The 25,722-nt window shown below is 44.8% G+C and overlaps 1 protein-coding gene across 8 annotated transcripts in view; it reads right to left on the bottom strand.

Annotated features, from left to right (window-relative positions):
• Positions 1–25,722, bottom strand: part of Ttc7b (tetratricopeptide repeat domain 7B) — a 215,232-nt gene that overhangs the window by 107,770 nt on the left and 81,740 nt on the right. For all 8 annotated transcript variants that reach the window (XM_057782135.1, XM_057782137.1, XM_057782136.1 and 5 more), the window contains 3 exons: positions 14,775–14,853; positions 10,067–10,239; positions 518–581 (listed from right to left, as the gene is read on the bottom strand). In XM_057782135.1, the coding sequence (XP_057638118.1) occupies positions 518–581; positions 10,067–10,239; positions 14,775–14,853 (316 nt within the window). The remainder of the gene's footprint in view (positions 1–517; positions 582–10,066; positions 10,240–14,774; positions 14,854–25,722) is intronic.

Below are 25,722 nucleotides of genomic sequence, written 5' to 3'. Positions count from 1 at the left end.
AACACACAGTTTAGGCCAAAAGTCAGCATCCTGGCCAAACACAACGAGCGAATTTCAAAGGAATCTGGTGGCCTGGCGGGAACAGCCCTGAGGATAGCAGCCCTAGACAGCAGAGGGCATCCCCACAGCCCTAGATTCTGCAGGGCAGGGGCAGGGGCAGGTGGCAGGGCAGAGTGAGAGCCCCAGGAAAGCACTGCCTTCACTCAGCACACGGGGAAGATACACAGGGGCCATGCTGGGCTGTGCTCCCTGACAAGCCCCCGTGAGGAGCATTTCCACTCCAGTCCCCTTACATATGAACGTGCTAACTTCCAGTCATAGCTGACGGATGGAGGATACGCTGAGAGCCCTCTCTACTGCGGTAGGAGAGCTGACCAGGGAAGCAGGCGTCCCCTCTTAGGCATTCCTTCTGGAAAATTTTTCTCTAGACCAAAAATCATCCTAACGAGGGAACGGGCACAACAATAAAGGAAGTCTCAGGACAGGGAAGGAACAATGAAAGTCACATTCCACTTACCATAGATTCACTAATGAGCAGTAACAGCAGCGCCTCTTCAGTATTTTCTTGAGGACAAAAAATGCTGCATAAAGAAAACCAACTTTGGTATACGGCAGTTTTGAAGTAACAAGAGATACACCACTACAAGCAGAGTGCAAGGCTAAAAGAGTCTCCATTTTTATATAGAATCCATGAAAAACACTGTATAATTTGGACACTTGAATTAGCTTGCTTATTTCTATGGCAATCTGTGGAATTATTACATTTCTGTTACAAATTTTAATGGCAAGCAGACGGGTGAGAAAAAATGGTAAAATCCTAAGTTAAAAGCCCAAATAACATATGTACCTATTACAGAGGCAGAAAGTAAAACTGGTCCAAAAACAGCATGCAAACAAGAGGTGCCTGCTTAGAGCAGTGTCACTGGAAGAGCACGCATTTCAGTGGAAGGCAGCTCTGCCCGCCAACCGCTCCACTCTTTGTCTTTCTGATGAAATTAGGAGCAGCTTCGACCACACACTATTTCTCATGCCGAAAGAATTTAGGGTGCTATCTTAGATTCGACACACACTTTGTTCTGGGGCAGCATGCAAGAGCTGCCCTGTTAGTCTATCTCTTGGTAGTTGGCTGAACTCTAAAATTTTGGATGAAAAGAAAAAGATGTTAACCCAGTGTTGCTGATTAGGAAACAATGAAAACGCAAACACACCTGTGTCCTCTCCAGGTTCTGTGAGCACTGCTAAGGCTATGGAGCCACCTCCCCCCACCCCACCCCATCCCCCACCCCCCAACCCCCGGAGTAGAATTCTGCATGTTATCGCCAACTGGGCCAAACTCAATTTTTCCCCAAGAATTGAAAAGGAGTTTATAATAAATAAAAATAAACATGGTTAAAAAAAAACAAACACTGCCTATTTTGAAGATGACTAAATTTATACCTTCCTAGGAACAACACAACAATCATTTAATTGAGATTTCCTCTCCAAAAGAAAAAAAAAGCAAGATCCCACGTTTTCCAGATAATTATAAATGCTGTTTTCTCTGAAGCATCAGTAACATTATTACTGCATCAGAGAACCCTGGAGGTGACGCAGAAAGTACTGCCTGGTTCCGCTGCAGAACTCTGCCTGCGGGGGTCTCCAGCCCAGAGCCATGCAGGGCTCCAGCCAGGCTAGCCTGGGAATAGGCTGTAGGGTGGGCCTGGAGCCAAAGCTTCTTTGGGGGGGAGTCAGCCTGTGGTAAACTGGGCTTTTCAGAAAACAGAGCATTTCTGATTATTCCCCAATATCCTGGCTGTGCTTACATGCAATTGGGATCTTGTAAATAAAGCAATAGCCGAAACCATTTTTCTAATGGCTAGCTAGTCCTGCACTGTTCAGACTAATTGAAAAGAGAGAGCCCAAGCCGTGCTAATTATGACTTAACACCAGCCAATTCAGTCCATGGATAATCTCCAAATTCCGTCTGAGCCATCCAGTCTGCTTAAATGCTAGGTTGTTTTATTTTTACTGGAGTCGCTAACAAGCAGTGAATTAGCATCGAATTCCACTTCCTTGGCCCTGCATGTACGGCAGGTGGATGGGCACTGAGAAGCAGCAGAGCAACAACTGTAGGACACAAGCCTGAAAACCGTACTGAAATGTTCCCTTGAAACAACCAAGTCTTCTGAGACCCATTTCTGCCACTTCTTCTCTTCCTTGCTCATGCAAGATAGACCCAGTGTGGGTAGTCAAAATTGTCAGGACCTTCCTTTTTTGATATTTTCTTCTCTGAGTCTCCAGTGCCCCAGGAGGAGACCCCAGGGTGTCTGGCCTCAGTTCTAGAGGGTGGGAGGCTGGAGAGCTAGATGCACAGGGAGTTGCAAGAAGGGCAGGGTAGGGGACAATGGGCACCACCAGACAGTGATCAGCTCCCAAGCCCCAGCAGGGAGAGGCTGAGGGTGGGAGGTTTGCAGGCTCAGCCTAGCCATGCCACCATGACCTTCAGGCAAACCTCCCATGTGTTTAGTTTGGGTAAATTCATCAATGCATCTTGTAGTTTTGTAGGGCACAGGGAAAGGGAGTCCTCAAGACACTGATAGTTACCATGGTTTTCTAGGGCTTCCAAGTAAATATTTAGAAAAACCAGTTCCCCGGCCATATACACGTTAGAACAAGTAAAAGAGAAATCAAGTCAGTCAACATCAACTGCATCTTAGCTTTCTTGTTGCCTGGGGTTTCTGCAGTAAGGAAGTGGCTGTGTAAAAGAACTGGCCCCTGAGGAGTTGCTATGAACTTGTATGGAGTAGTACTGAGTTCTCTACCACAGGAAGCTGATTCAACTCCAAGATCTAGCTGAAGCCCCAGAGAGGAAAGGGGATTTCAACTGGTAATTGAGATCAGCTTGATCAGGGGTCAGCTGGTCCAGCTGATTACCTCCCCACAACTCCTTTCTTTTCCTGTCAACTCATATGGCTCAACCTTTTAGAACAAAGAAAGTACTTCATCAGGTTAGCCCAGGTCTGTTGAGGGTTCCTCCATGCAGGGATCAGAAAAGTCCCATGTGGCTTGTCATCTTACATTCCTAGAGAAGGGACAGTGTCCCTGCATTTCTGGGGAGGGGACAGGACTCTCTGCACAATGACTCAAAATGGGATTGTGAGGAGTCCAAAGAGTTCTACCAGCAAAAGTCACCCTGATCTCATAATGTCCCCTGCCTTTCCAAAACCTCTCCATAGCAAACTAGGAGGCCCAGACCCAAAGGACCACACAACAGAGATCGCCTCTTTCTCTTCTGTCTACCTGGGAGGTCACCCCAATGTTTGCACTCACAGCTGCTCATTCAACATCTTCTCATTAGCCACTTGTAGACACAATAGTGGCCTTTAATCTCCTGCTTTGTTTGTGCTAATTTTCTAGTCTAATATGCATGTAATTATCCAAGCCACCAAACATGCTTTTACAAGGATGAAAGGAAAAATACACCTAGCTGAAACCCAACTATGTACTGAGAGACATGAAAGAACCTTTGTGGCACCGTAGCTTCTATTAGTCCCAAATAGAACAGGGAAATAACTCAAATGGCCATAGGAACAGACTGGCAAAATGATATTTATAAAACAGCATTGAAAACAAACTACTGCCACATGTAAAAATACATGTGAATTGTTCAATTACAACAGCAGATAAAACTTAGACATAAATGAATACGCAATTTATGATTGTTGAAGATAATGCAATGACTTATTTATTTTGAAATGGAGTCTTAACTATGTTGTTGCCCAGACTGGTCCCTAACTCTTGGGCTCAAGTGATTGCCCCACCTCAGCCTCCTGAATGCTGAATTTATAAGTGTGCCACCATGTTTGACACATAGCTTGCCAAAGCTAGACAGAAGGCTGGGGAAATGATTCACTAGGTAAAGGCCCTTGTCACCAAGCCAGAGGACTGGATTTGACCCCTGGAATCCACATGGTCAAAGGAAATAACTGACTCCTTCAAGGTGTGTTCTGACCTCTGCAGGTGCTCACACATTTGCCACCTGCACATGAGAGAGAAAGAGAGGGGGAGGGGGGGAGAGAGGGAGGGAGGGAGGGAGAGGGAGGGAGGGAGGGAGGGAGGGAGGGAGAGAGAGAGAGAGAGAGAGAGAGAGAGAGAGAGAGAGAGAATGCAAAACAAAGCAAACTGCCAACAGCTAGACTAACACTGGACTAATCTTCAGGACCAGGACCAGGTTTGGGGCAATCAGTCCCTGGGAGAGGTACAAAGACAGCTTCAGGGCTGTGGTAACTGCTGCTCCTTGAGCAGGATGCTATTACACACGTGTTCTCCTAGCCAAAAGTCATTGCTTGTTTTACATCCACTTCATATCCCACCACTTATGCAGAATACAAAGCTTGCCCTAAAAATAAGTTAACCGCGGCAGTCGTCCTCGCTGAAAGACCCAGAAGGGCATGGAGGCTACAACAGATCACTCTTCTAGGATTTAACATTTTATCTTCCAAACTTCAAGTGATCAGGCAGAGAAGGAGCATGGCCTCCACTTCACACGGGGGCACAGTGGAGGGAAGAGCTTTTAAAAAGCTTGTTTTTCAGGGCAGTCCATCTTGGTCAACACTCTGAAAGTCTTTTTGGTTTGCTGGAGCTAGAAGAGTCTGAGCCATGTAAACTATGGCATGTTGAGTGGTGGGCTGCAACCTCATGGGGTCATGAAAATCTGGTAACAGTAAAATGTATCTGAATGCAGTGACCAAAGTTAATTCTGAGTCAAACACAGCGGCCCCAAGGTTTCTGGTGCCAGAGAAGCCACTGCAGCCTTGGTTCGGGACTAACACTGTTAGCATGCACTGTGAGCTGCAGTGTTTCCGCGGGACATACAGAGCTCCATGCTCTTCTAGAAGCATAACGGTTAGTTGTAGAAATAAGGACTTTTACATTTTTCTACTGTCATTCTTCAGCATGTAAGTACCCAAATTAGTACATAGTATGTTACAGGGTTTGGTTTTTTAAAATTACTGTTTGAGTTGCTGACTTGAGTAATAAACTTTTCAATGAATTTTGGTTTTAGATTAGGACAGAATTTCCAATAATTTCTGAAATGGCCTCAGGCATAGTTCTACCATTTTATATTATGTATTTATACAAAGTGGCATTCTCAGAATTGACAATTATAAAATTAAAATACCGATCAACTCTGAAAAATGCTGAAGAAACTCTATGCCACACAGAGTCAAATATTTAACAAGATTTCGTTCTTTATGTAAAAAAATAAGTGCATCCATCTCATTGGGACACGAACCTGCTTTCACCTGTAATAAAGGGTAAAATTAAATGCATCCAATCAACGGTTTTAAAATCAATTTCTTGATTTGTTGTCAATAAATGATTTGTGTACCATTTTACCTATGTACATGTCCAAGGTTGCACAACAGATTCTTGGGAGAGAAGGGGTGGCAAGTGGAAGTTTACGAAGTTCTAAGCTCCACTCTAAGTCTGAACTCGAAGGGGAGTCAGGCCAAGATGAAGCCTGAGCATCCTGTGCAGATTCCCCCTTCTGCTTCCCAATGAGCCAGCTGAGGGTGGTGACCGCCTCAGTGTGGGTGTGCGGGACACACAGCCCCACTTCAGTAGGAAGGAAGCATTATAGACGTAGGAGCCCAGGGGATGTTGTCTCTCTACGAAGACACCAACTGAGAAGGAGGCCGTGCACAAACTGAGAACGCTAAAAACTGAGTAGTGTGGAAACAGAAGAAACACAGAACAGACTCAACAGATGACATAAAGAAAACAGGAAGTTGGTTCTTCAAAAGGACAAACAGAAGATAAGCGTTTAGGTAGCCTGCTCCTGCCCCTCCACCCTCAAAGAGAGAAAAGATGGGCTGGGCTGTAACGAGAAATTCTGCAGGAAAAAGAAACATGGCTGACTAAGAAGGTATATGGTGAAAAAATTCGATGACCCGGCTGAGACGGCCAAACATACAGAAGGATCTAAACCACTAAGACAGATTCATGAGGAAACAGAACCAAGAGCTTGAAGTGAATTCCCCCAAAGAAAAGCCAAGGACAGATGCTCTGAGGTGTATCATATCTGATATTTCAAGACAATGCCAACCCTTCAAGTTTTTTTTTAATAGAAAGAAATAATACCCAGACCTTTTTTATGTGACTAAGATTATCCAGATGCCCCCAAAGACCAAGGTTTTATAGGAAAACTACAGAATAGTATCTATTAGAAGCACAGGTGCAAAAATTTCCAAGAAACATATAGAACCCAAAGACAAATTTTAAAAGATTCTACACTAGGACATAACAGAATTTATCCCAGGAAATGCAAGGCTGGTTTGACATCTGAAAAAAGAACCTATGAATAAAATGCACTACAAAAAAGGTCAAACCACCACATTAGCTGAACGGACGGACAAAAGTGTCTGACGGGACTCAATACTCCATGATAAAGACAGCAAAGGGAGTAAGAAGGATGGCATTTGATCTGATACCGGGCATCTTAAAGCTTTCAGCAAACACCACAATTAATAATCTGAAAGATTTTTCCTGCCTGAAGATCAGAGATAAGGATATTTTCTCATGTCTACTCACAGTAATGTAGGGTCTAGCCCTACACCTAAGGAAGAAAAAGAAACCAAAAGCACCCAGCTTTCAAAGGAACAAGTAAAACTATATTTATAGATGACAAAATAGCCTAAGGAATCTAAAAAATGGACAGTTAACAAATTCAGCAAATTTGCAATATGAAATATCAATTCCTCTTCCATACACTTGCAGTGAATAGTCATGAAATTAAGAACAAACAGAAGAGGTCATGCTGATGGCTAATGGATGAAAGAAGCCTACATCAATCCCACCATTAGGTTAAGAGTGATGTGTGATTACTGAGGTGGGCATGAAGAGCTCCTGGTCATTGGCAGCTGCTGGAGAAGAAGAGTCGGCTTTCTTTAAGGGTAGGGGCCCTGTATGTTACCCATACTCCAGCGGGCCACACACCCAAGAGCAGATGGGAAAAGAAGAGTCGGCTTTCTTTAAGGGTAGGGGCCCTGTATGTTAACCATACTCCAGCGGGCCACACACCCAAGAGCAGATGGGAAAAGAAGAGTCGGTTTTCTTTAAGGGTAGGGGCCCTGTATGTTAACCATACTCCAGCGGGCCACACACCCAAGAGCAGATGGGAAAAGAAGAGTCGGCTTTCTTTAAGGGTAGGGGCCCTGTATGTTAACCATACTCCAGCGGGCCACACACCCAAGAGCAGATGGGAAAAGAAGAGTCGGTTTTCTTTAAGGGTAGGGGCCCTGTATGTTAACCATACTCCAGCGGGCCACACACCCAAGAGCAGATGGGCAGCACAAACTAGAATTGAAAAGTTTTTAAAGGGCGGGGGGGGGGGCACAAAGCTGGATGGGGAGGGGAGGGGTGAATCTGGGAGGATTGGGTATGTGTGAATATGATCAAGACACATTGTATGACATTATAAAACAACCAATTTTTTAAACTGAAAAAAGAATAGAATTATTGAAATCTATAAAAAAGTTAAAAATGGGTTGAAATTTTTTTAACTAAAATTTAAAAATTTTTCTATTTATAATAGCACCAAAAAAAAAAAAAAACTATGGGGCTTGGGCTGTGACTCAGCACAGAGTACTGTCCAGTGCCCTGTGCAGGCCGGGTTCCACCCCAGCACCTGCCCTAGTCTGCTTCTCTGCCACTGTGACAAACACCTCAATCAAAAGCAACTCAAGGAGGAAAGGCTTATTTCACCTTACAACTCCTGGGTCATACTCCCACACTGATGGAAGTCATGGCAGGAACCTGGATCTGCTGCTTGCTGGCCTGCTCTCTAGCTCACTCTCACAAGCTCATGCTCAGCTAAGTTTCTTTTTTCTTTTTTTTTGTTTGGTTTTTCGAGACAGGGTTTCTCTGTGGTTTTGGAGCCTGTCCTGGAACTAGCTCTTGTAGACCAGGCTGGTCTCGAACTCACAGAGATCCACCTGCCTCTGCCTCCCGAGTGCTGGGATTAAAGGCCTGCGCCACCACCACCCGGCTTCAGCTAAGTTTCTTATAGAGCCCACACCCACCTGCATAGGAATGGTGCCGCCCACAGTGGGCTGGGCCCTCCTATATAAATTAGCCAAGACGATATCCCACAGACAAGTCTGATCTGGGTAATTTCTCAATTAAGTTTCCCTCTTCCCAAATGACTCTAGATTGTGTCCTTTATAATAAAAACTAAACAGTACACATCCCCTTCCAAAAAAAAGAATTATGCATGCTCATAACCAAAAAATTAGGAATATGTTTAACAAATGAAATACAAGCCTTACAACCTGAAAACTATAAAATTGCTGAAGCAATTTTAAAAGTATGAAAGAATGAATAAATAAATAAGCACCTTGTGCTCACAGATCAGAAGATGCAATACTGTTTAGATTACCGTTGTTTCACAAGTTACAAGTTCAAGGTAATTCCGATCAAAATCCTAGTGCTTTTAAACATGTATTTCTGGAAGAAATGAGCAAGTGGATCCAAAAAACGCAAATTAATTTAAGGGTCTGGGAGAAAGGCTGACACCTGAGAAGAACTGGGCATTAATTTTGGAGAAGCGAACACTCTCAACTTTGGTGATGGAGTCATAACTATGAGTGTACTGGAAGCCAATGAATGTGCACTCTAAGTTAGGGAGCTGGAGCACATGTGAGCTGCAGACAGTATAATAGGTACAAGCCAAACAGACTGCGTGTATCTGTAGGAAACTCAGCTTGTGTATGGGGCTGCCTCCTGGAGTTCTCCTTACACAGCTAAGAAGAGGACACGGTGGGAATGAAGTCAGAAGAGTAACAGTCAACCAGCTGGGGAAACAGGAGAGTTTCTGTCTCTGGGGAGAGCTCCACCCGGGTGTCATTGGAGGAGAAGGGCAGTAACTAAGACCCTCTGTGCACCTGGCACCTAGGACACTCACAAGTGGCTAGTGTGAGAAACAAACCCACACTTTGTTTTGAAGACGTGAAATTCACTTAAAATCTGAAACTCAGATCTGCTTCTGGATAGCCCCGGCACTTCACAGTTAGGGGACCAGAGCAGGTGTTTTATGAATCCAGACAAGGCCTGAGGAGGAAGGACAGCATGCATGTCAGGCAAACTGCTTCAGCAAGGCTAGAAAAATGAAGATCAAAACTGAAATATACAAAGTCCCAGGGAAAAGTCAAGAACGCATTCCCCTGTCCAAATCCACACAAAACATGCAAACTGAGTAAGATGACTGTGGGGAAAGAAAAGCCGGGGGTGTCATGTAAGGAGCCAGAAGCCAGGCGGCCTATCTGGCAGCATGCTGCCCGGGTCCCAAAGTAGCTGCCTGCAGTCTCTCAGCACCTTCTCGGTGTGGCAACATCAGTCACTAGAGTCCCTTTGCTCTTCAGAGAGACGAGGAAAGGCCACTAGGCCTTGTCCTTTACCACAGGCAAAGAGGGAAGCTAATGGCTCTGAGGGGCAGAACCGAACTTTTCCCAGCCCTCATCCTTGTCTCTCCACCCTCTACCTCCTGACCAGGGAAGACTCAAGCCTAAGAAGGTAGTAGCCCTCTGGCCCATTTTCCTCTAAGGAAACCAAGTCCCAAACTAAAATCTTGCAGAAATCAATAAGTTCTAAAGAGACATCTCTTCTCAAGCAGTGGCAAATTATTCATGTCTTTACACATGGTTTGGCTAAGAACAAGATTTAAGAGATGGGGACCTGCTGAAGAAATGAATGCCTATTAGCTCTGGCTATAACAGTGGCTGCTGACTGCCGCATCATGCTGGGATCTTGTGATAAATGGAGAGAGAATCCCACAGACCGGCACAGATAACGATAGCGATAGCGAGGAAGGTGGCCCAGCACTGAGCGGAGAGTAGGGGCCGACTCAGGCAGACATCTGCTGGATGGTGAGCAGTGCTGAGTACCTACCTCTGCTGACCTGGTCAATTAGGATCCTCATCTGATTTCACATGGGCAAAACCTGGCCTGTGCTCTTCTCCCTGCCCTTAACCATTGTCGCATCCCCTTCCCACCCAGAGGCCCCAGCTGAAAACATCCAGTCCCATACTTCTCTCCTGAGTAGACGCGGGCTCTGCGAGGGAGTGTGTAGGTTTTGGTGTTTGCTCCTTTCCGGAGAGGGTCATCCAGAGGTGACTGGCAGGGAGGATCCTCCAGGGGGTTCCAGTAGCTCTGCTCACACATGCCCCGTAACAAGATTTCTGCCAACTGCCTGGCTATTGTCTGGGAACACAAAGAAAGACCAGCATGATTATTAATGTGTTTTCTATCATCCACTCCATCATTATATCAGCTGTCACTATGTGTGAGATGCTACTGCAAGACTCAGAATTTGAAAGACTCAGAATCAAATGTTTACTTCTATATGAAAATCACACACATTTATGGCAAAAGAAAATATAATACACTAAACATCTGAACACTTTTTAAAGAGATTTATTTTTAATTATGAATAAGTAAATTTGGGATATGTATATATGAGCACAGGTGAAGCCAGAAGCTTTGCATCCCCACGGAGCTGGAATTACCAGTGGTTGTAAGGCACGTGACATGAGTGGTGCCAGGAACCAAAGCCCAGTCCTCTGCAAGGGCAGTACCTGCACTTAACCACTGAACCATTCTCCAGCCCATGAAGAGGTGTTTCAGAAAGTTCATGCACCTCCAGTGCTGTCTTGTCTACATTATACATTAAACAGACTTTAGACCCCAAATAACTAAACACCTTTCCTAAGAGCTCCAGGGTGAACTGCAGATGTTCTCATCATCCGGCAGCAGGTGCTTGCTACAACTCAAACCCAGAGAAAAGCCAGGACTCAACTTCAATGATGCTGTCTTTGTGTGTGTGTGAATCTCAGCACGGCCAGGTGTACCCCTGCAGGTACTCCAATGTCCTGTTTCTGCAAGCACCACAGACCAGTTAGTTATGCTACCACCACGGGACGTAGCACTTGAGTAGGGGGGTGCCCTGCTCCCAGTACACTAGGGACCTCCTGGCCCAGCAGCTCAGAAGCCAGCTTTGTGTAATAGGGAAAGTAGAGTGAGGGCTGTAGTTTCTGATGAAAAAGGGCTTTCTACAAAGCTGGTGTGTTTCTCACCTCCCTGTGAAAACCCAGAAACACCAGGACCTTCTTCTAGCCAGTGCAGATTCTATCCCAATCCTCTGCAACACCTCTGCCCAGAACATTACCCCAAGAGGTGTGTCCCTACTAAGAAGGGTCTTGTTGACAAAGGCATATTGATATTCTCTCCCCTTCTCCCTTCCTCTCTCCTCCGTGTGTGTGTGTCTCCCCATTCCAGAATCCGTGATCCCAGGATATTCAATCCATAATCACCCAGAGCTGCAAAATAAAACTTCAGGCAACAGAGTTTTCCATCAGGTTTTGTGTTCTTTTGAAGAAACAAAGAGCGCTGATGTTCCCCGAGAATGAGCTTTTAAAGTAATGTGTTCCAGAAGAGAACTTTGCTGGGCTTTATCCATACGAAACTTCCTAAAACTCCCCAAGGAAACCTAAACGCAATCAAATCATTAGCCTGGTGGCGTCTGAGAACCACTGGGTAAAGGCAAATTTTCTTGATTATCCCTGTGTAGAATTCATTGCCTTTAAATGTCTATAAAAATGTGAAATTAAATGAACCCAGATCATCCCCAGCCGAGCCATCTGTAAAGATCTCATAAGAACACAATCTCCAGGACCTAAGGTACAAGTTGTCTTCCTGGACCCTCCTTACTGCTTCTCTCTGATCTCACTGCCATCACAGGAGCTAGAGGCTTCTGAAAGTGCCAGCCGCCAGTCGCCCTCCACTCACTGTGGCCATGAGCTGAACGTCAGCAATAAAGAACCCACGCATACCTCCCCCAGCCCCATGCACTCTGAGACTGGTTTAAAGGGTACAATCCAATAGCATTTAGTACATGCACATGGTTGTGCAGTACTCACTGTCTAGTTCCAGGACATTTTCATCACCCCAAAATGAAACTCTATACCTTTTAAGCTCTGGCTTCTCATTTTCCCCTCTCAAACCCTCAGAAAAACCAATGTGCTTTCTGTCTTGATGGATTTGTCTGTTTAGAAGATCTCACAGAAATGGATACAAAATGGCCTTCTGTGATCAGCCTCCTCTACGGAGTGCAGCATTTTCAAGATACATCCATGTTGTTATTAGTATCCACAACTTTTTTTGTCAAACAAAACAGACATGCCCCATTTTGTCCACAAATCCATCTTGTTTCCAGTTGTTGGATGTCAGAAATGGTGCTGTAATGAACACTCACGGCCAAGTTTGTGTTGGAAAACGTGTTTAAACGCTTTGGCAGAAGTACCTAGAAGTGGCATGCTATGAAAATACCTTTAAATCCCTTTCTGCTATGTTTTCACATGAAATCAAGTTCACAAGACAACTTTACCATCTCATAAATACATTATACATTTGCAATTATTACCTAAAGTAAAAAGAATTGTATAGCTATAAAATAGATTTCTTGGCCCAGCCACAGACTTGCTCCATTGGAATTCCGGAACTGTAGGTAAGGACATACTGTTTGGCATTTCTCAGTAAGGTTAAGGATGTAGATCACTGGCAGAGCACTGGACTAAAACCAAAACCACATTTGATGGTTTGAATGTAATTGGCCCACATAAGCTCATAGAGAATGGCACTATTGGGAGGTGTGGCTTTGTTGGGGTCGGTGAGGCTTGTGCCTCCTCCATGTTAGAGGAACTGTGTCACTGTTGGGGTGGGTTTTGAGATCTTCATGTTCAAGATGCACCCAGTGTCTCAGCTGATTTCCTGTTGCCTTTAGACAAAATGTAGACTTCTCCAGCACCATGTCTGCCTGCATACCACCATACTCCCAGCTGCCATGCTCCCCACAATGATGATAATGGACTAAACCTCTGAAACTGTAAGCTGCCACTTCAATCAAATGTTTTCTTTATAAGAGCTGCCATGGTCATAGTGTCTCTTCACAGCAATAGAACCCTCACTAAGGCTCGCAGTTCCTCAGATAATTCTCATACACTCCTTTGGCTCAGAACTCATGGATTAGAAATGGGTTAAGGCACTTGATGACCCCAACAGCTGAGAGCAAAGACACACCCCAATTCAGAGTGATATAAAGTGGGGACTGTCCCCCATAGGAACACCAGATGGCGGCTGAAAGGCCCAAGGGCAGTTCTGACTAAAACATAGACTTGAGGAGGTTCCTCCCTGCTCACCTCAAGAAAACAATGGATGATATCTCTCTATCTACCTGTCTGTCTATCTTTGAGGGCCAACACAAATGGTCCATTTGGAACACTACCTAGTCAGTATGCTTCAAAAGCAATTCAAATCATCAATTGAAAAGCATCATGGAATTCTAAGAATAAGTAAATTTGAGAAAAAAAGGTATCTGGCAACAATTTTCATGCATACAATTGCAGGTTCTTATGCCTTAAAGGACCCTAAAAATTCAAAATGCTTTGTCTGAAGATAAGTAAACCAATATAAAGTATTAAAGGCCTGATAAGTTCTTGATGGGAAGTATGTGTGTATGTAGAGTTACTTATCTAGTTCAACCACATATTCTAGAAAAGCCTTCTGTTCAGCTGCCTAGCCCCATAAATCATATTTCCACATTCTAAAACCTCGAAGATGCCCAAATGAAGCTCTCTGCATTTCGCATGATATGGATATCTTAGTCTTATTCAAATGAACATTCCCAATGACAATCAAGGATAAACATGGGTAATAAAAGACAAACTGCAAATTTATATAGGGTTGTTATATTAATTGTGATGGAGGATATTTATTAGTACAGTGAGCACTAGGCCTTCACGTGATCAAACTCTACAGAATTTACATGAGATAGACTATCTTTTGTACTTCTAAGTTTTATGGTCATATCACTATCTAAACAATTCGTACTTGAGGATCTCATCTCCATGTTCTACCATGTTAATATGAATTAAAAACACACATCTGACCCCTTCCACAAAGGGACATCCAGGAAGCCTCAGCCCACCTTTTTTAGGACACAAAGTGTCAAGAGAGAACACATACAGCAGGAGGCTCAGCATCGCTGGCCATCAGGGAAACACAAGTGAACACCATGATAACATTGTACACTTGCTAAGAGGGCCACAAACAAAAGATAACAAGTGCTAGCCAGACTCTGGAAAAAGCTGCTGGTGGGAATGTAAAGTGGGGTAGCTACTTTGGGAAACAGAATCTCCTCAAACTGCTCAACAGAGTTTTCATACGGCCCAATAGTTCCACTCGGAAGCACAGGGGAAGAAGATGCTGGTCCACACAGAAGCTGTACACAAATATTCTCACAAAAGCGTTAGCTGTAACAACCCAAGTACCCATCAACTGAAAGGAGACTGGGTGGACAGAACGTGTGGATTCATAAAATAGAATGTTACTTGGCAATAGAAAGAAAATACTGAGACAATATGGAAGAATCTTATGCTAAATGAAAGGGGCCAGTCACAAAAGACTACACTGCACAACTATTTATGTGAAATGTTCAAAACAGGCAAATCTAGAGAAACAGAAATGTGATTAGTGACTGTCAAGAAGCAGGGCAGTAAAAGAACGGGAACAGACTACCAGTGAGTTCCGGGTTTCCCTCAGTGATTACAATGTCTTAGACTAAGTACTCAACATGTGGGCACACTAGCTGCACAGAGTGGGTGAGTTACTGGGCGCACAGCCTCATGCAGATGTGTGGTGTGAGCACTCACAGGACCGATGCCTCATGTCAGACCACTTACCATTCGCAGGTTCTGGGTCGTTCTTGTCTCCACCGCTCTGAGAAGCTCCCTAAATCTCCCGACTCCCCTCGTCAAGTTCCTGTGTGCACACAGAATTTGACAAGGTTTCCATCTGGCATGCATTAATATTAAGCATTTTATAAACAAATTTCAATGCATTTTTGTCTATCTAAAAGCTGTTGGCCAGAATTCAAGCAAATGACTTTTTCTGTACATACCTGTCTGTCTTCGAGCAACTGATCTAACATTAATGGTTTGTGTGTGTGCCTTTTAGATTGAATCAAATTTCCTCAAGGAGACAAAAACCTAAAAATCAGTTCTGAGGCAAAGAAAAAAAAAGGTAGATGTCTCACAAGAGTCTATTCTCAACCTCACTGCAGCCCCCACTATAGTGGTACTGGACTCTGTACTTTCATTTAAAAGGAGATGGTGACACTGGGCAGTTAAGGACATCAGCAAGGCATCGCATGCAATGTGGTGAGGCTTCCAGCTGAAAATTTGTGAGCAGGATAAAGAGAAAAGGCGTGAAAAGGGAGGGCTGGTCTCACGTAATCACTATCTGATAAGTCCATCACATGAACCTCCAACCCTGAAATGACAAAAAAGAAACAAAGGGCTAGTTGGGCAGTGGTGGCTCATGCCTTTAATCCCAGCACTCGGGAGGCAGAGGCAGGCAGATCTCTGTGAGTTCGAGGCCAGCCTGGTCTAAGAGAATTAGTTCCAGGACAGGCTCCAAAGCTACAGAAAAACCCTGTCTCGGGGTGGGAGAGAAGCAAAGGGCCAAAGGCCTCTCTGAGGGCCACTGTGTACTGCCCAGTGCCGGAGTTTTCTGTGTGAGATCAGAACACATTCACTCATCATCCTACATGCCCCACAAAGGCATGTTTAGCAACATATTTCACTGAGGACAAATAATTTTTTAGAAAATCCTGGCCAATATATCCAGGCTCCACTTGTCTTGTTGGAATGCTGGGTCTGGCCTTTGGCTGGGGACACCTCCCGGCCATCTCTTTTACATTGAGCACTGCCACCATCTATGACGTAACTCAGTGATATTTATAACAGGCTCATTAGAACACATCTCATCTTTCCAGAAACCCACAGAACGGGTCAGCAGGTACAATACTGCCAGGCAGCCTCTGCAGGCTGTGACAGACAACTCTTGTTTGGATGGCATTTTAAACCATGCAAAGGTATGAGATAAAAATGTGGCTCTGTAAGGTACAGTCACCACGAGGGTGACTGATTCATATCCGATGCCCATGTGACTTCCAGAGCTCTCATTCACAAGAACAGCCCAGAACCTTGAGACAGTGGCTGGCTGGCCCAGTATGTGAAGACTCCCCAGCCCCCTCAGCCACACAGAGGAAACGACAGAAGTTCAGATGTTTTGCAGTAGCATAGAAAGAGAAGCCTGTGTTCAGGATGCGATCAGAGAAAAGAACAAAAATTAGGAACTAGGCCTGGGACATGCAATCTACTCTGCCTTCACTCATTTGTATGATTTGTGTTCATGGGCAACAGCGTACATTGCTCTGGGCTGAGGCCAGAGCTCTGGACTAACATGGGAGGGAGGGAAAGTGACAGCTAACGTGGGATGGGAATGGCGATGGTAGCTAACTCTATTTCCATATCGCCGACCATGTCCACCCACTGTGGACATAAAGGGCGGTGCTCTGGGCATGTCTGAGAGACATGAGAGACCCTCATAAAGCACTGCTGCCGCTGTAGAAATCAGACCTTGAACAAGCACTAAAAGCTAAACATCGTAACTGTGGGGAGGCTACAAATAGGACCTGGTCATTTGGGGCGTCTCCAGTGTCCTCTTTGCAGAATGAACTATTGGTAGAGTTCTACAACCAGGGGATTTTCTAGCCAGAAATGATCACACAATCTAGATTACAGAGAAGTGAAAGGGCTTGCTCAAGTGCCAAGCCTGGCAAGAGCAAGCTGGGAGCTTCCCATCATGCTGTCACCACCATGGGCAGAAGAGATATAAGTGACCCGAGAGGAGAGAACAAACTCGAATCCAAGAGCTCAGATGTGTGCTCTGTGCCACCGACATGCAAACACTGCACACAGACAAACAGCATAAATTCTACATTCTGGTGATGACAGCAATTAGATGCTCCTTAGGTACTGGTTCAGACTGGAAAAATCCACTAGGCCAGTTAAAGATGCCTGCACTGATGGTTATGCCTTCAGCTATCTGATACACGCCGCAGGCTGGAGAAACCCAACTCCCCTTTCTGGCTGGCTGTGGTTTCTCCCGTGCAGGACCGAGGCCCTCTGCTGGAAGAATGCAAAAATCTCCAGGACAGGAGGAGGCTGAGCCTGATGAGGGGAAGGCAGCTAGAGATACTGACTCCCTAGGAAGCCTTTCGAACAAGTGCAAGCTGTCTCCAGCTCTTCCCAGCTTGCTCCTGGACCATGCTCAAGATTCAGAATCAAGCTCTCCTCAGCTCAGAAGAATTCTGCTCATAAACAAAGAATCTAGGGCCTGAGGCCGGGACCTGTTCAGATGAGGGTGACATCTGGGCAGGACAGCAGAGGAGGAAATGGCCACAAGTACCCCAAACACCAAGTTCTACAGTTCTACAGCATGACAGACAAACATCTTAAAATCACGTATTACTTGACCAATCACTTCCAATTTGTCACTGAACAGAAAAAAAAAATGTAAGCTAAATGTTTAATCAGAGTAACAAGGAAGAAAAAAGAAATCAGCCCACAAGAATTACATTCCAAATACCATGAAATCATCCAATATGAAGGAAATGAACATATATCCAAACTAAATACCTGGAACAAACTGTTGCTTAAAGTTTCTACTCTAAACTGAAAACTGGAGAGCCAAGGATTTCCCCTGGTTTTGAGGGTTTCCACAGACCCTTGACATGAGGTCATTTATTCCAATTCAACGCCCTTGACTGAGACCATGCAATGACGTCAGAATTCATTATGGCAAATGTTTTTGCCGGGCAAGCAGCACACACTCTGGCAAACTGTCAGAACTCGGGTCGTCTCCTGCACTCTGCTTCCTGAAGCTTTCTGCAGTGGCTGTCTTTCCCTCAGGTTGGAGCAGCTCCAACAGCTCAGCGAAGACCAGGGAAGAGAGGGGCTGCCGTCATAGGGCCAGCTGCGTGGTCAGCCACCTGGCAGGCGATACTACTTCTGCTCTCAGTGCCACTGCTGTGCCCAGCCCAATAGGCAGAGCTGGCCAGTGTCCCCCAGCCTCTGGTTGGTCAAAGCCATCACTTTGCATAGTGGGATGTCTTCTCTGCATTCTCTAGAACCTTACCCTCCAGGGCTTCCTGTCAGCCCCACAGGTTGTCAACACAGCTGGGAAGGTACCAACTCTCCAGCAGTTGGTCCTCCCTCTTTTTAGTTTTTAAATTAAAAATTCAAACTAACATATAAATAATGGGTTTCATTATAGCACTTTCATAAGTATATGTCATTGTATCTTGTTCTTATTCATCCTCTTCCCTCCTCCAAATCTCTCCATACTCCTCGGGTTGGATCTCTTCCCCTCTCCAAAGAGTGCTCCCTTCTTTTCCCCTTTCATCTTTCACACACACACACACACACACACACACACACACACACCCCACACGTGCACGTACATGCCCGCACGCACATGCACACTTACATGCTTAAATATGAAAGAAAATTTAGTGCTTATCTAAGTATGGCTTTTTTTGCTTAACATAATGATCTCTAATTCCATCCATTTTCTTCAAACATTACTTTGTTATTCTCCACAGCAGAATGTAATTCCATTGTGTATATTTATCATATTTTCATTATACATTCTTCTGCTGAAGGAGGTCAAGACTGATTCCATATCTTGGCTATTGTGACTATATCAGCAATAAGCATGGACATGAATTTTCTGTGCTCATTGACTTACGCGTCCTTTGGGCACATGCAAGTCTGGTGTAGCTGGGTCATATGGTAGTTCTTTGGGCACACATGCGAGTCTGGTATAGCTGGGTCATATGGTAGTTCTGCTTTTAGGTTGTTGAGGACCTAAAAACACCGATTTCTACTAACAGTCAACAAAGGTTCCTCTTTCCCCACATCCTCACCAGCATTGCTGGCCTCTGTTTTCTTGATGACAGTCACTCTGACCACGGTGAAATGGAATCTAACAGTTTTAATTTGCATTTCCTTGATAGCTAATGATACTAAACTCTTTCTCAAATATTGATCAGTGTTTTGAGACCTGTCTACTCAGTTCAATTGCCCATTTACTAACTAGATGATTCAGGGTTGGGTTAATTTATTTACAGTTCTGTTGCGGGAGGTCCTTCCACTCCTCCAGCCAATAGCCGCTGAGATACCAGCCCATTGGGGCGTGGTCTCTCTCCCTTTAAAAAAGCGGCCACTTCCCTCCTCTCTCTCTCTTTACTTCCTGCTCCAGTTCCGGCAACTAGACTTCTTCCTAATTGCGCAGAGGGCTGTTGTCTGGGACGGTGATCTGTAAGTTTCTTCCCCTTTAAATAAATACCACCCTATTAATCATAATTCCAGACTGGTGTGGGATTGTTTATGACTTACGCCTTCACAGTTCTTTATGCATCCTAGATTTAGTTCCTAATGTTTAATTATCAAGGATGTTTTCCCCATTCTATAGGCTTGTATCCACTCAGGTGATTGCTTCCTTTGCTATAAAGAAGCTTTTTAATTTATGTGACCCTACTTGTCAATTCCTTGAAATTATCTTCTATGCCATGCAAGTCTTTTTTAGAATGTTCTTAATTATGCTGATATCTAGAAGTTTCCCTGCAACAGTCTTTATGCCTCAGATCTTATATTAAGATCTCCCTTTGAACCTCTATCCTTGCGACAGGCCCCAACACCCTCTGCAGCAGTTTTTTTTTTAAGGCTGAGTTCCAATTTCACACTCTTAGCATAAGCTTAAAATGGCATAAATTTTTACAATCCTGAATAGTTATAGCTCTTTAATATTATCTCCTGTCCGTGATCATATGTGCTATCAAACAAGCGGGAGACACATTCTGGAAAGGGGCAGAGCTCCAACATCAGGTCCTAACAGAAAACCAAGGCCGAGAGAGTCTGAGAACCTGAGAACCTTTCAGATGGTGATGACCTAATTCAGTGTCAAAGTCAACATTTCCTTATTTATCCTTTCTTTTCTTGGGCGAAGAGTAGAAAAAGAAAGTTCTTTCACTATGTATTTATTTATATTTATTTGTGTGTGTGTGTGTGTATGTGTGTGTGAGAGAGAGACAGAAAGAAATCCATTCAACAAGGTATGTGAAAGAAAGCCCATAGTGACAAAGAGAGCAAGCAGCTGCAAGAGCCAGAGAGAGCTGCAAGAACAACCTGCCCTTCTCCAAGCTGTCCTTTATAGCACCAGACCCCAAATCTCTGCAGAACATGAAACAAAGGAAGATGGGTTCTATTTCAAATCCTCCTGCCTCCCAACCTTTGAGAACAGTCAAAGGACACCTACCTTCACCAAAACCCACCCCCACAGTCAAAGGACACCTACCTTCACCAAAAGCCACCTCCACAGTCAAAGGACACCTACCTTCACCAGAACCCACCTCCACAGTCAAAGGACACCTACCTTCACCAAAACCCACCTCCACAGGAAACTCACCAGGGAGCCAAGAAACCAATCATGTTTCTCATGAACAAAATTGTATCTCAACGATTTACAGTTTTCTTACAGAACTGTTTATTTGTATTTTATGACTGTTTTGCCTGAATTATGAAAGTATAGTGTATGCATGCTAGTACCCTCAGAGTTAGAAGGGGGCCCTTGATTTTCGGATGTGGGTGCTTGGAACTAAACCCAGGTACTCTGCAAGAATAGCAAGTGCTCCCCTTTTTCCACATCCTCTCCAGCATAAGCTGTCATCAGTGCTTTTGATCTTAACTATCCTGACAGGTGAAGATAGAATCTCAGAGTTGTTTTGATTTGCATTTCCCTGATGACTAAGGATGCTGAGCACTTCCTTAAGTGTCTTTCAACCATTTGACATTTCTCTATTAAGAGTTCTCTATTTAGATCTGTACCCCAATTTTTTATTGGATTATTTAGTCTTTTGATGTCTAGTTTCTTGAGTTCTTTGTATAATTAGGAGATAAGTCCTATGTCAGATGTGGGGTTGGTGAATCTTTTCACATTTTGTAGGCTGCTGTTTTTATCTTGTTGACCACTCCTCCATTGCTGGTGGGAGTACAATCTCGTACAACCACTTTGGAAATCAGTATAGCAGTTTCTCAGAAAATTGGGAATTAACCCACCTCAAGACCCAGCAATACTACTCTTTGGCATATACCCAAAGGCTGCACACTCACACCACAAGGACATTTGCGCAACTATGTTCATAGAAGTATTATTCATAATAGCCAGAACCTGGAAACAACCGGGATGCTCCTCAACCAAAGAATGGATAAGGAAAATGTGGTTTATTTACACAATGGAGTACTACTCAGCAGTAAAAACAATGACATCTTGAAATTTGCAGGCAAATGGATAGGATTAGAAAAAGTCATCCTGACCCAGAAAAAAAAACTATAATATGTACTCACTCATACGTAGATAACAGACATAAAGTACAGGGCAACCAGCCTACAGGCCACAACCCCAGAGAGCCTAGGTAATGAAGAGGGCCCTAAGAGAGACATACATGGAGCCACCTAAGAAGGGGAAAAAAGATAAGACTTCCTGAGTAAATTAGGAGCATGGAGGGCAGGGCGGGGGGGGGGTTGACGGTGGAAGGGATGGGGAGAGGGTAGAAGAGGAGTGGGGGAGAATGTATAGCACATCCTTATACAAATTATTAAAAAGAGAAGAATTTAAAAAAGAAAAGAATAGCAAGTGCTCTTAACCACTGAGCAATCCCTCCAACCCCCTAATGATCTTTAATTTAACCCCAGAAGCCCCTTAGAATCCAATAAATACGTGAATTCCTTAGTGTAATAACTTTTTAACAAACTAACCATATAAATCTATCACAGGGGAATTCGCTCTTCAAAATGTATTTGTATGGAATCCTTATGTTTATCTGTAAACAACCTGAGAGATGAAACAGTGGTGAGGACGCTGGAGCCAAACATCATGGCTCTAAATCTCCTGTAAGGTGAACCTGTCCCAGTTCTCTTGCCTGTCTTTACAGCTCACCGATTTGCTGTAAAAACAAAGTCAGTTGAGCGCACGCAGGAAGTGTTTTGTAAGCACCAACCACTGCTGAGGCTATTATCCTTTAAGCTGGCTAGTTTTATGTCGATGCCAGCTCGAGTCATGTTGGAAGGAGAAACCTTACTGAGAAAATGCCCCCACCAGACTGGCCTATAGACAAGCCTGTAAGCATTTTCTTGATTGATAATTGATGTAGAAGGGCCCAGTTCACTGGGCAATGAAACCCCTGAGCTGATGGTTCTGGGTGCTACCAGAAAGCAGTCTGAGCAAGCCATGAGGACATGGCCTCTACATCAGTTCCTGCCTCCAAGTTTCTGCCTTGAGTCCCTGCCCAACTTCCCTGGATAGACTACAAGTTGTAACCAATCTTTTCCTCCCCAAGTTGCTTTTGATCATAGTTTTTAATCACAGGAAAACCCCAAGACCTCCTCCAAACTCTACCATCGGGGAAGAGGAGGATACTAGAATGTACCTCCTATCAATTTATAACACATGAAAATCTTTATTTCTTTAGAACCATTAAATTAATTAATTAATTAATTTTGGTTTTTTTGAGACAGTGTTTCTCTGTAGCTTTGGAGCCTGTCCTGGAACTTGCTCTGTAGACCAGGCTGGCCTCGAACTCAGAGATCCACCTGCCTGTCTCTGCCTCCTGAATGCTGCAATTATAAGTGCATGTCACTACTGCCTGGCAGAATCATTTAATTTTGAAGAAAAAATGGCATTCCCTGGTTGAGCCGCTCACTCACTTTGCTAGCCATTGAAAACCAACAATGCAATGAATAGCCCATGAGACTGATTGACAGGTTTATCTTATGATAATGAAAGACAACAGCTGGGTCAGTGAGATGGGAAAGTAGGTAAAAAGTCATGGCACACACATGCCTAGATGCAAGCACGCACATAGGTATGTACATATGTGCATACACAGACAAGACAGGTGATGTCATGTGAAGCGAAGAAGAAACTTTCATGTCCCTGTGCTCACTCTCTGGGAAGATGATGGGGACATCTCCTAGGAGACCGGCGCTCTGGGGAAGAGGGCAGAGTTTTCCACAAAGGCTATAAGGTGGGGCTCAAACAATCCTAACACTGAACATGAGGGGACTCATGGGTGTTTAGAAGGGGAATCTTTACTGCGATTTATTAGCATAGACATTTGAAGACCACTCTGAACTAGCGAAGAACAAGCACAAACTAAAGAATCTGGCAATGAAATTCCAAGTTTTCTAAGTCTGTAATACGAAGAGCAGAGATGAGTCCCAGCCCATTATATGCACTTCTACCAGGATAAGGGCCTGCTCAGACCCATCTAGTCTGGAAGACAGGCTGTGCCTATAGTCTGCGCTGTCAGGTGAGCCCAGCTGATTACACAGAGTGTCTCTGAACAGAGGCCAACTTAGTATTTACTGTAAAAGGCAATGATAGTGAAGAAGGCAGACATGTTCCAGCCCTGACTGCTCATCAGTGCTAAGCAGCAGAGTCACAGGGCAGGCACTCTTCACGGTTCGGTGATCTCCCAGGGCCTCCACCAGGCAAGCAGAAAGGAAAGAAGCCCTTCCGAGTGAACCACACATACTCGCACTCAGAGCTCAGGGTCCTTCAGTTCTGTGAGTGGAAACCAGGGGCTGCATTTCCAAATGAACAGAGCACAATATTGCAGAGCTAAGACAAATGAAAAAAGAAATCTAAGAGAGCATTTGGAAGAACATAACATCTGTAAGCTTTAAAGAATCATGTCCCTAATGGCTCCAAGGATTTGAACAGAGGGGGTGACACATAGGAAGTGATGGAAACCGAAGGGCAGCCTTTGGTCCTAAGCCCAACGCTACCCACAAGCACCAGATTACTAACCAGCAGAAGGGGAGGACTCCGACATTGAACTGTTGAGTAAAATGCCCAGTGCTCTCTTTGGGGAAAGAAGGAAGCAAAACCATGCGCTTGAGGCAGCAAAGGGCCTGTGGAGCTGACCCAGATACTTGCTGGACTGGGACAGGCTAATAATTTGAAATGAAAGAGGGAGCAAAGGGCAAAGTTGAGGGTGGTCATGAGAAGGGATGGAAGGAAGGGAGCATGGGATGTGAGACACCTGGAGACATGGACCCGGAGGAAAGAACCAGATGCCAGACAAATCCACGAGAAGGAAGGATAGCTCATTAGCTGTCTTGCTTTCCCTCACCTGAGAAAAGGAACAAGTGCCTCTGCCTGATGGGGAGGAGAAAGCACCCCAGAGCTCTGACCTGCTTCTTAAAACATATCATCCTCACATCCCCCAACCATTTGCCAACTCCCCCACCTACCAGCTGGCCCTCTATTGCACATATAAACATTTACTGGCTGAAAGCCAAAAGCAGGCACTATGATGTTTGGTTTAATAATAAACATTGCAAAATCAAAGCTGATTTCCTTTATATGCTGTATCAAATTCTTCTCATGCACAGTTTTACACATGAAGATAGGAGAAAATGTCCATGGCCACCAAGCCAATAAACAAAAGACCAGAAGACTTGGGATTGAACCTAGGCCCAGTATAGTTCTAGTGCCAGAAAGCAGAAAGAAGGCTCTGTCATGCGAACAGACCAGCCGCAAAATGGAGAACACAGCTAATTTCTACAGCCCGAAGCCAAGCTCACTCCGGAGGCAGGAGATGAGAAAGAAGAAGGGTTCAGGCTAGACCTTAGGGCTAGGAGGACGAGGGGGAGTTTGGCTGGATGGTCTCAGCCTCAGGGCCCTGCTCAGAAGGCAGGGTCACTGACAAGCCTGACACTGCTCTGACTGGATGGTGGAGATGCGTCTGCATGCCACTGCCAGGACAAGCTTCTAGAGAATCTTCTCCACCACACAGTGCTCTCCCTAGACAGAGATCGCAGTCAGTCCTGGAGAAGGTGGTCAGGTTTCCCAGCACATGGTAGGAAAGGCCCGCGGCATGATCTCACTCATGCCACCCTCTCCTTTGAGAGAACCCACAAGCCTCGCTCCTCTGGGCACAGCTTGGTCTCCAGAGGCTGGGACAGTAGCAGAGCCAGCTGGATGCCTACCCTCTGGCGGCCAGTGAACATATCCTGAGATAATGTCACTACCAAGGAACTGCTGGTCACATCGCCTGCTATCACTGAGATGACCCTAGCTATCCTTCCATGTGGCTTCCCACCCACTCAGCTGCTGAGACAGACAGCGAGTCCCACGGACAGAGTCCTGACCAGCAGCAGGCAAGCTGATGGGACCTTGACGCCTGCTCTTATTCTTGCCGTCTGGATTCTGCTCTATTCTACTTTTAACTGACCCCCCGGTGATTTTCTAAGCTTTCTCCTGTATAAAATACTGTACAAAAGAAAGCCACAGAAAGCAAACTTGTCATTGGGGGTTTATTACAGGGCAGGAATCCTTGTAATCACTATGCAAGCATATGACAGGAAAAACTATTACCGCTCACCCTACCCTAATAAACAGATCTTTAACAGCCACAGGCGACAACCAAAGGTGTCTAAGAAAGCAGAGAGCAAGCCAGTGAGCAGTGCTCCTGCATGGCTTCTGCTCCAGCTCCTGCCTCCTGGCTCAGCCTAGAGTTCCTGCCCTGCCTTCATGTGAGGATGGGCTGTGATGCGGCGTAAACCAAACAAACCCACTCCTCCCAAGCCGCTTGTTTATCACAGCAACAGAAATCCCAGCTAAGACACTGACTTAGTTCTCTGAATGAGAGTTTATGAACTTAAACACATATTCCTGTTGTAACTTCTAGCCTTGCTGAAATTCTAATTACTCCATATT

This window comes from Chionomys nivalis, chromosome 10, assembly GCF_950005125.1.
Source record: "Chionomys nivalis chromosome 10, mChiNiv1.1, whole genome shotgun sequence".
In the NCBI taxonomy this organism is placed as follows: Eukaryota; Metazoa; Chordata; class Mammalia; order Rodentia; family Cricetidae; genus Chionomys; species Chionomys nivalis.
This window is presented reverse-complemented; position numbering and strand designations above follow the sequence as displayed.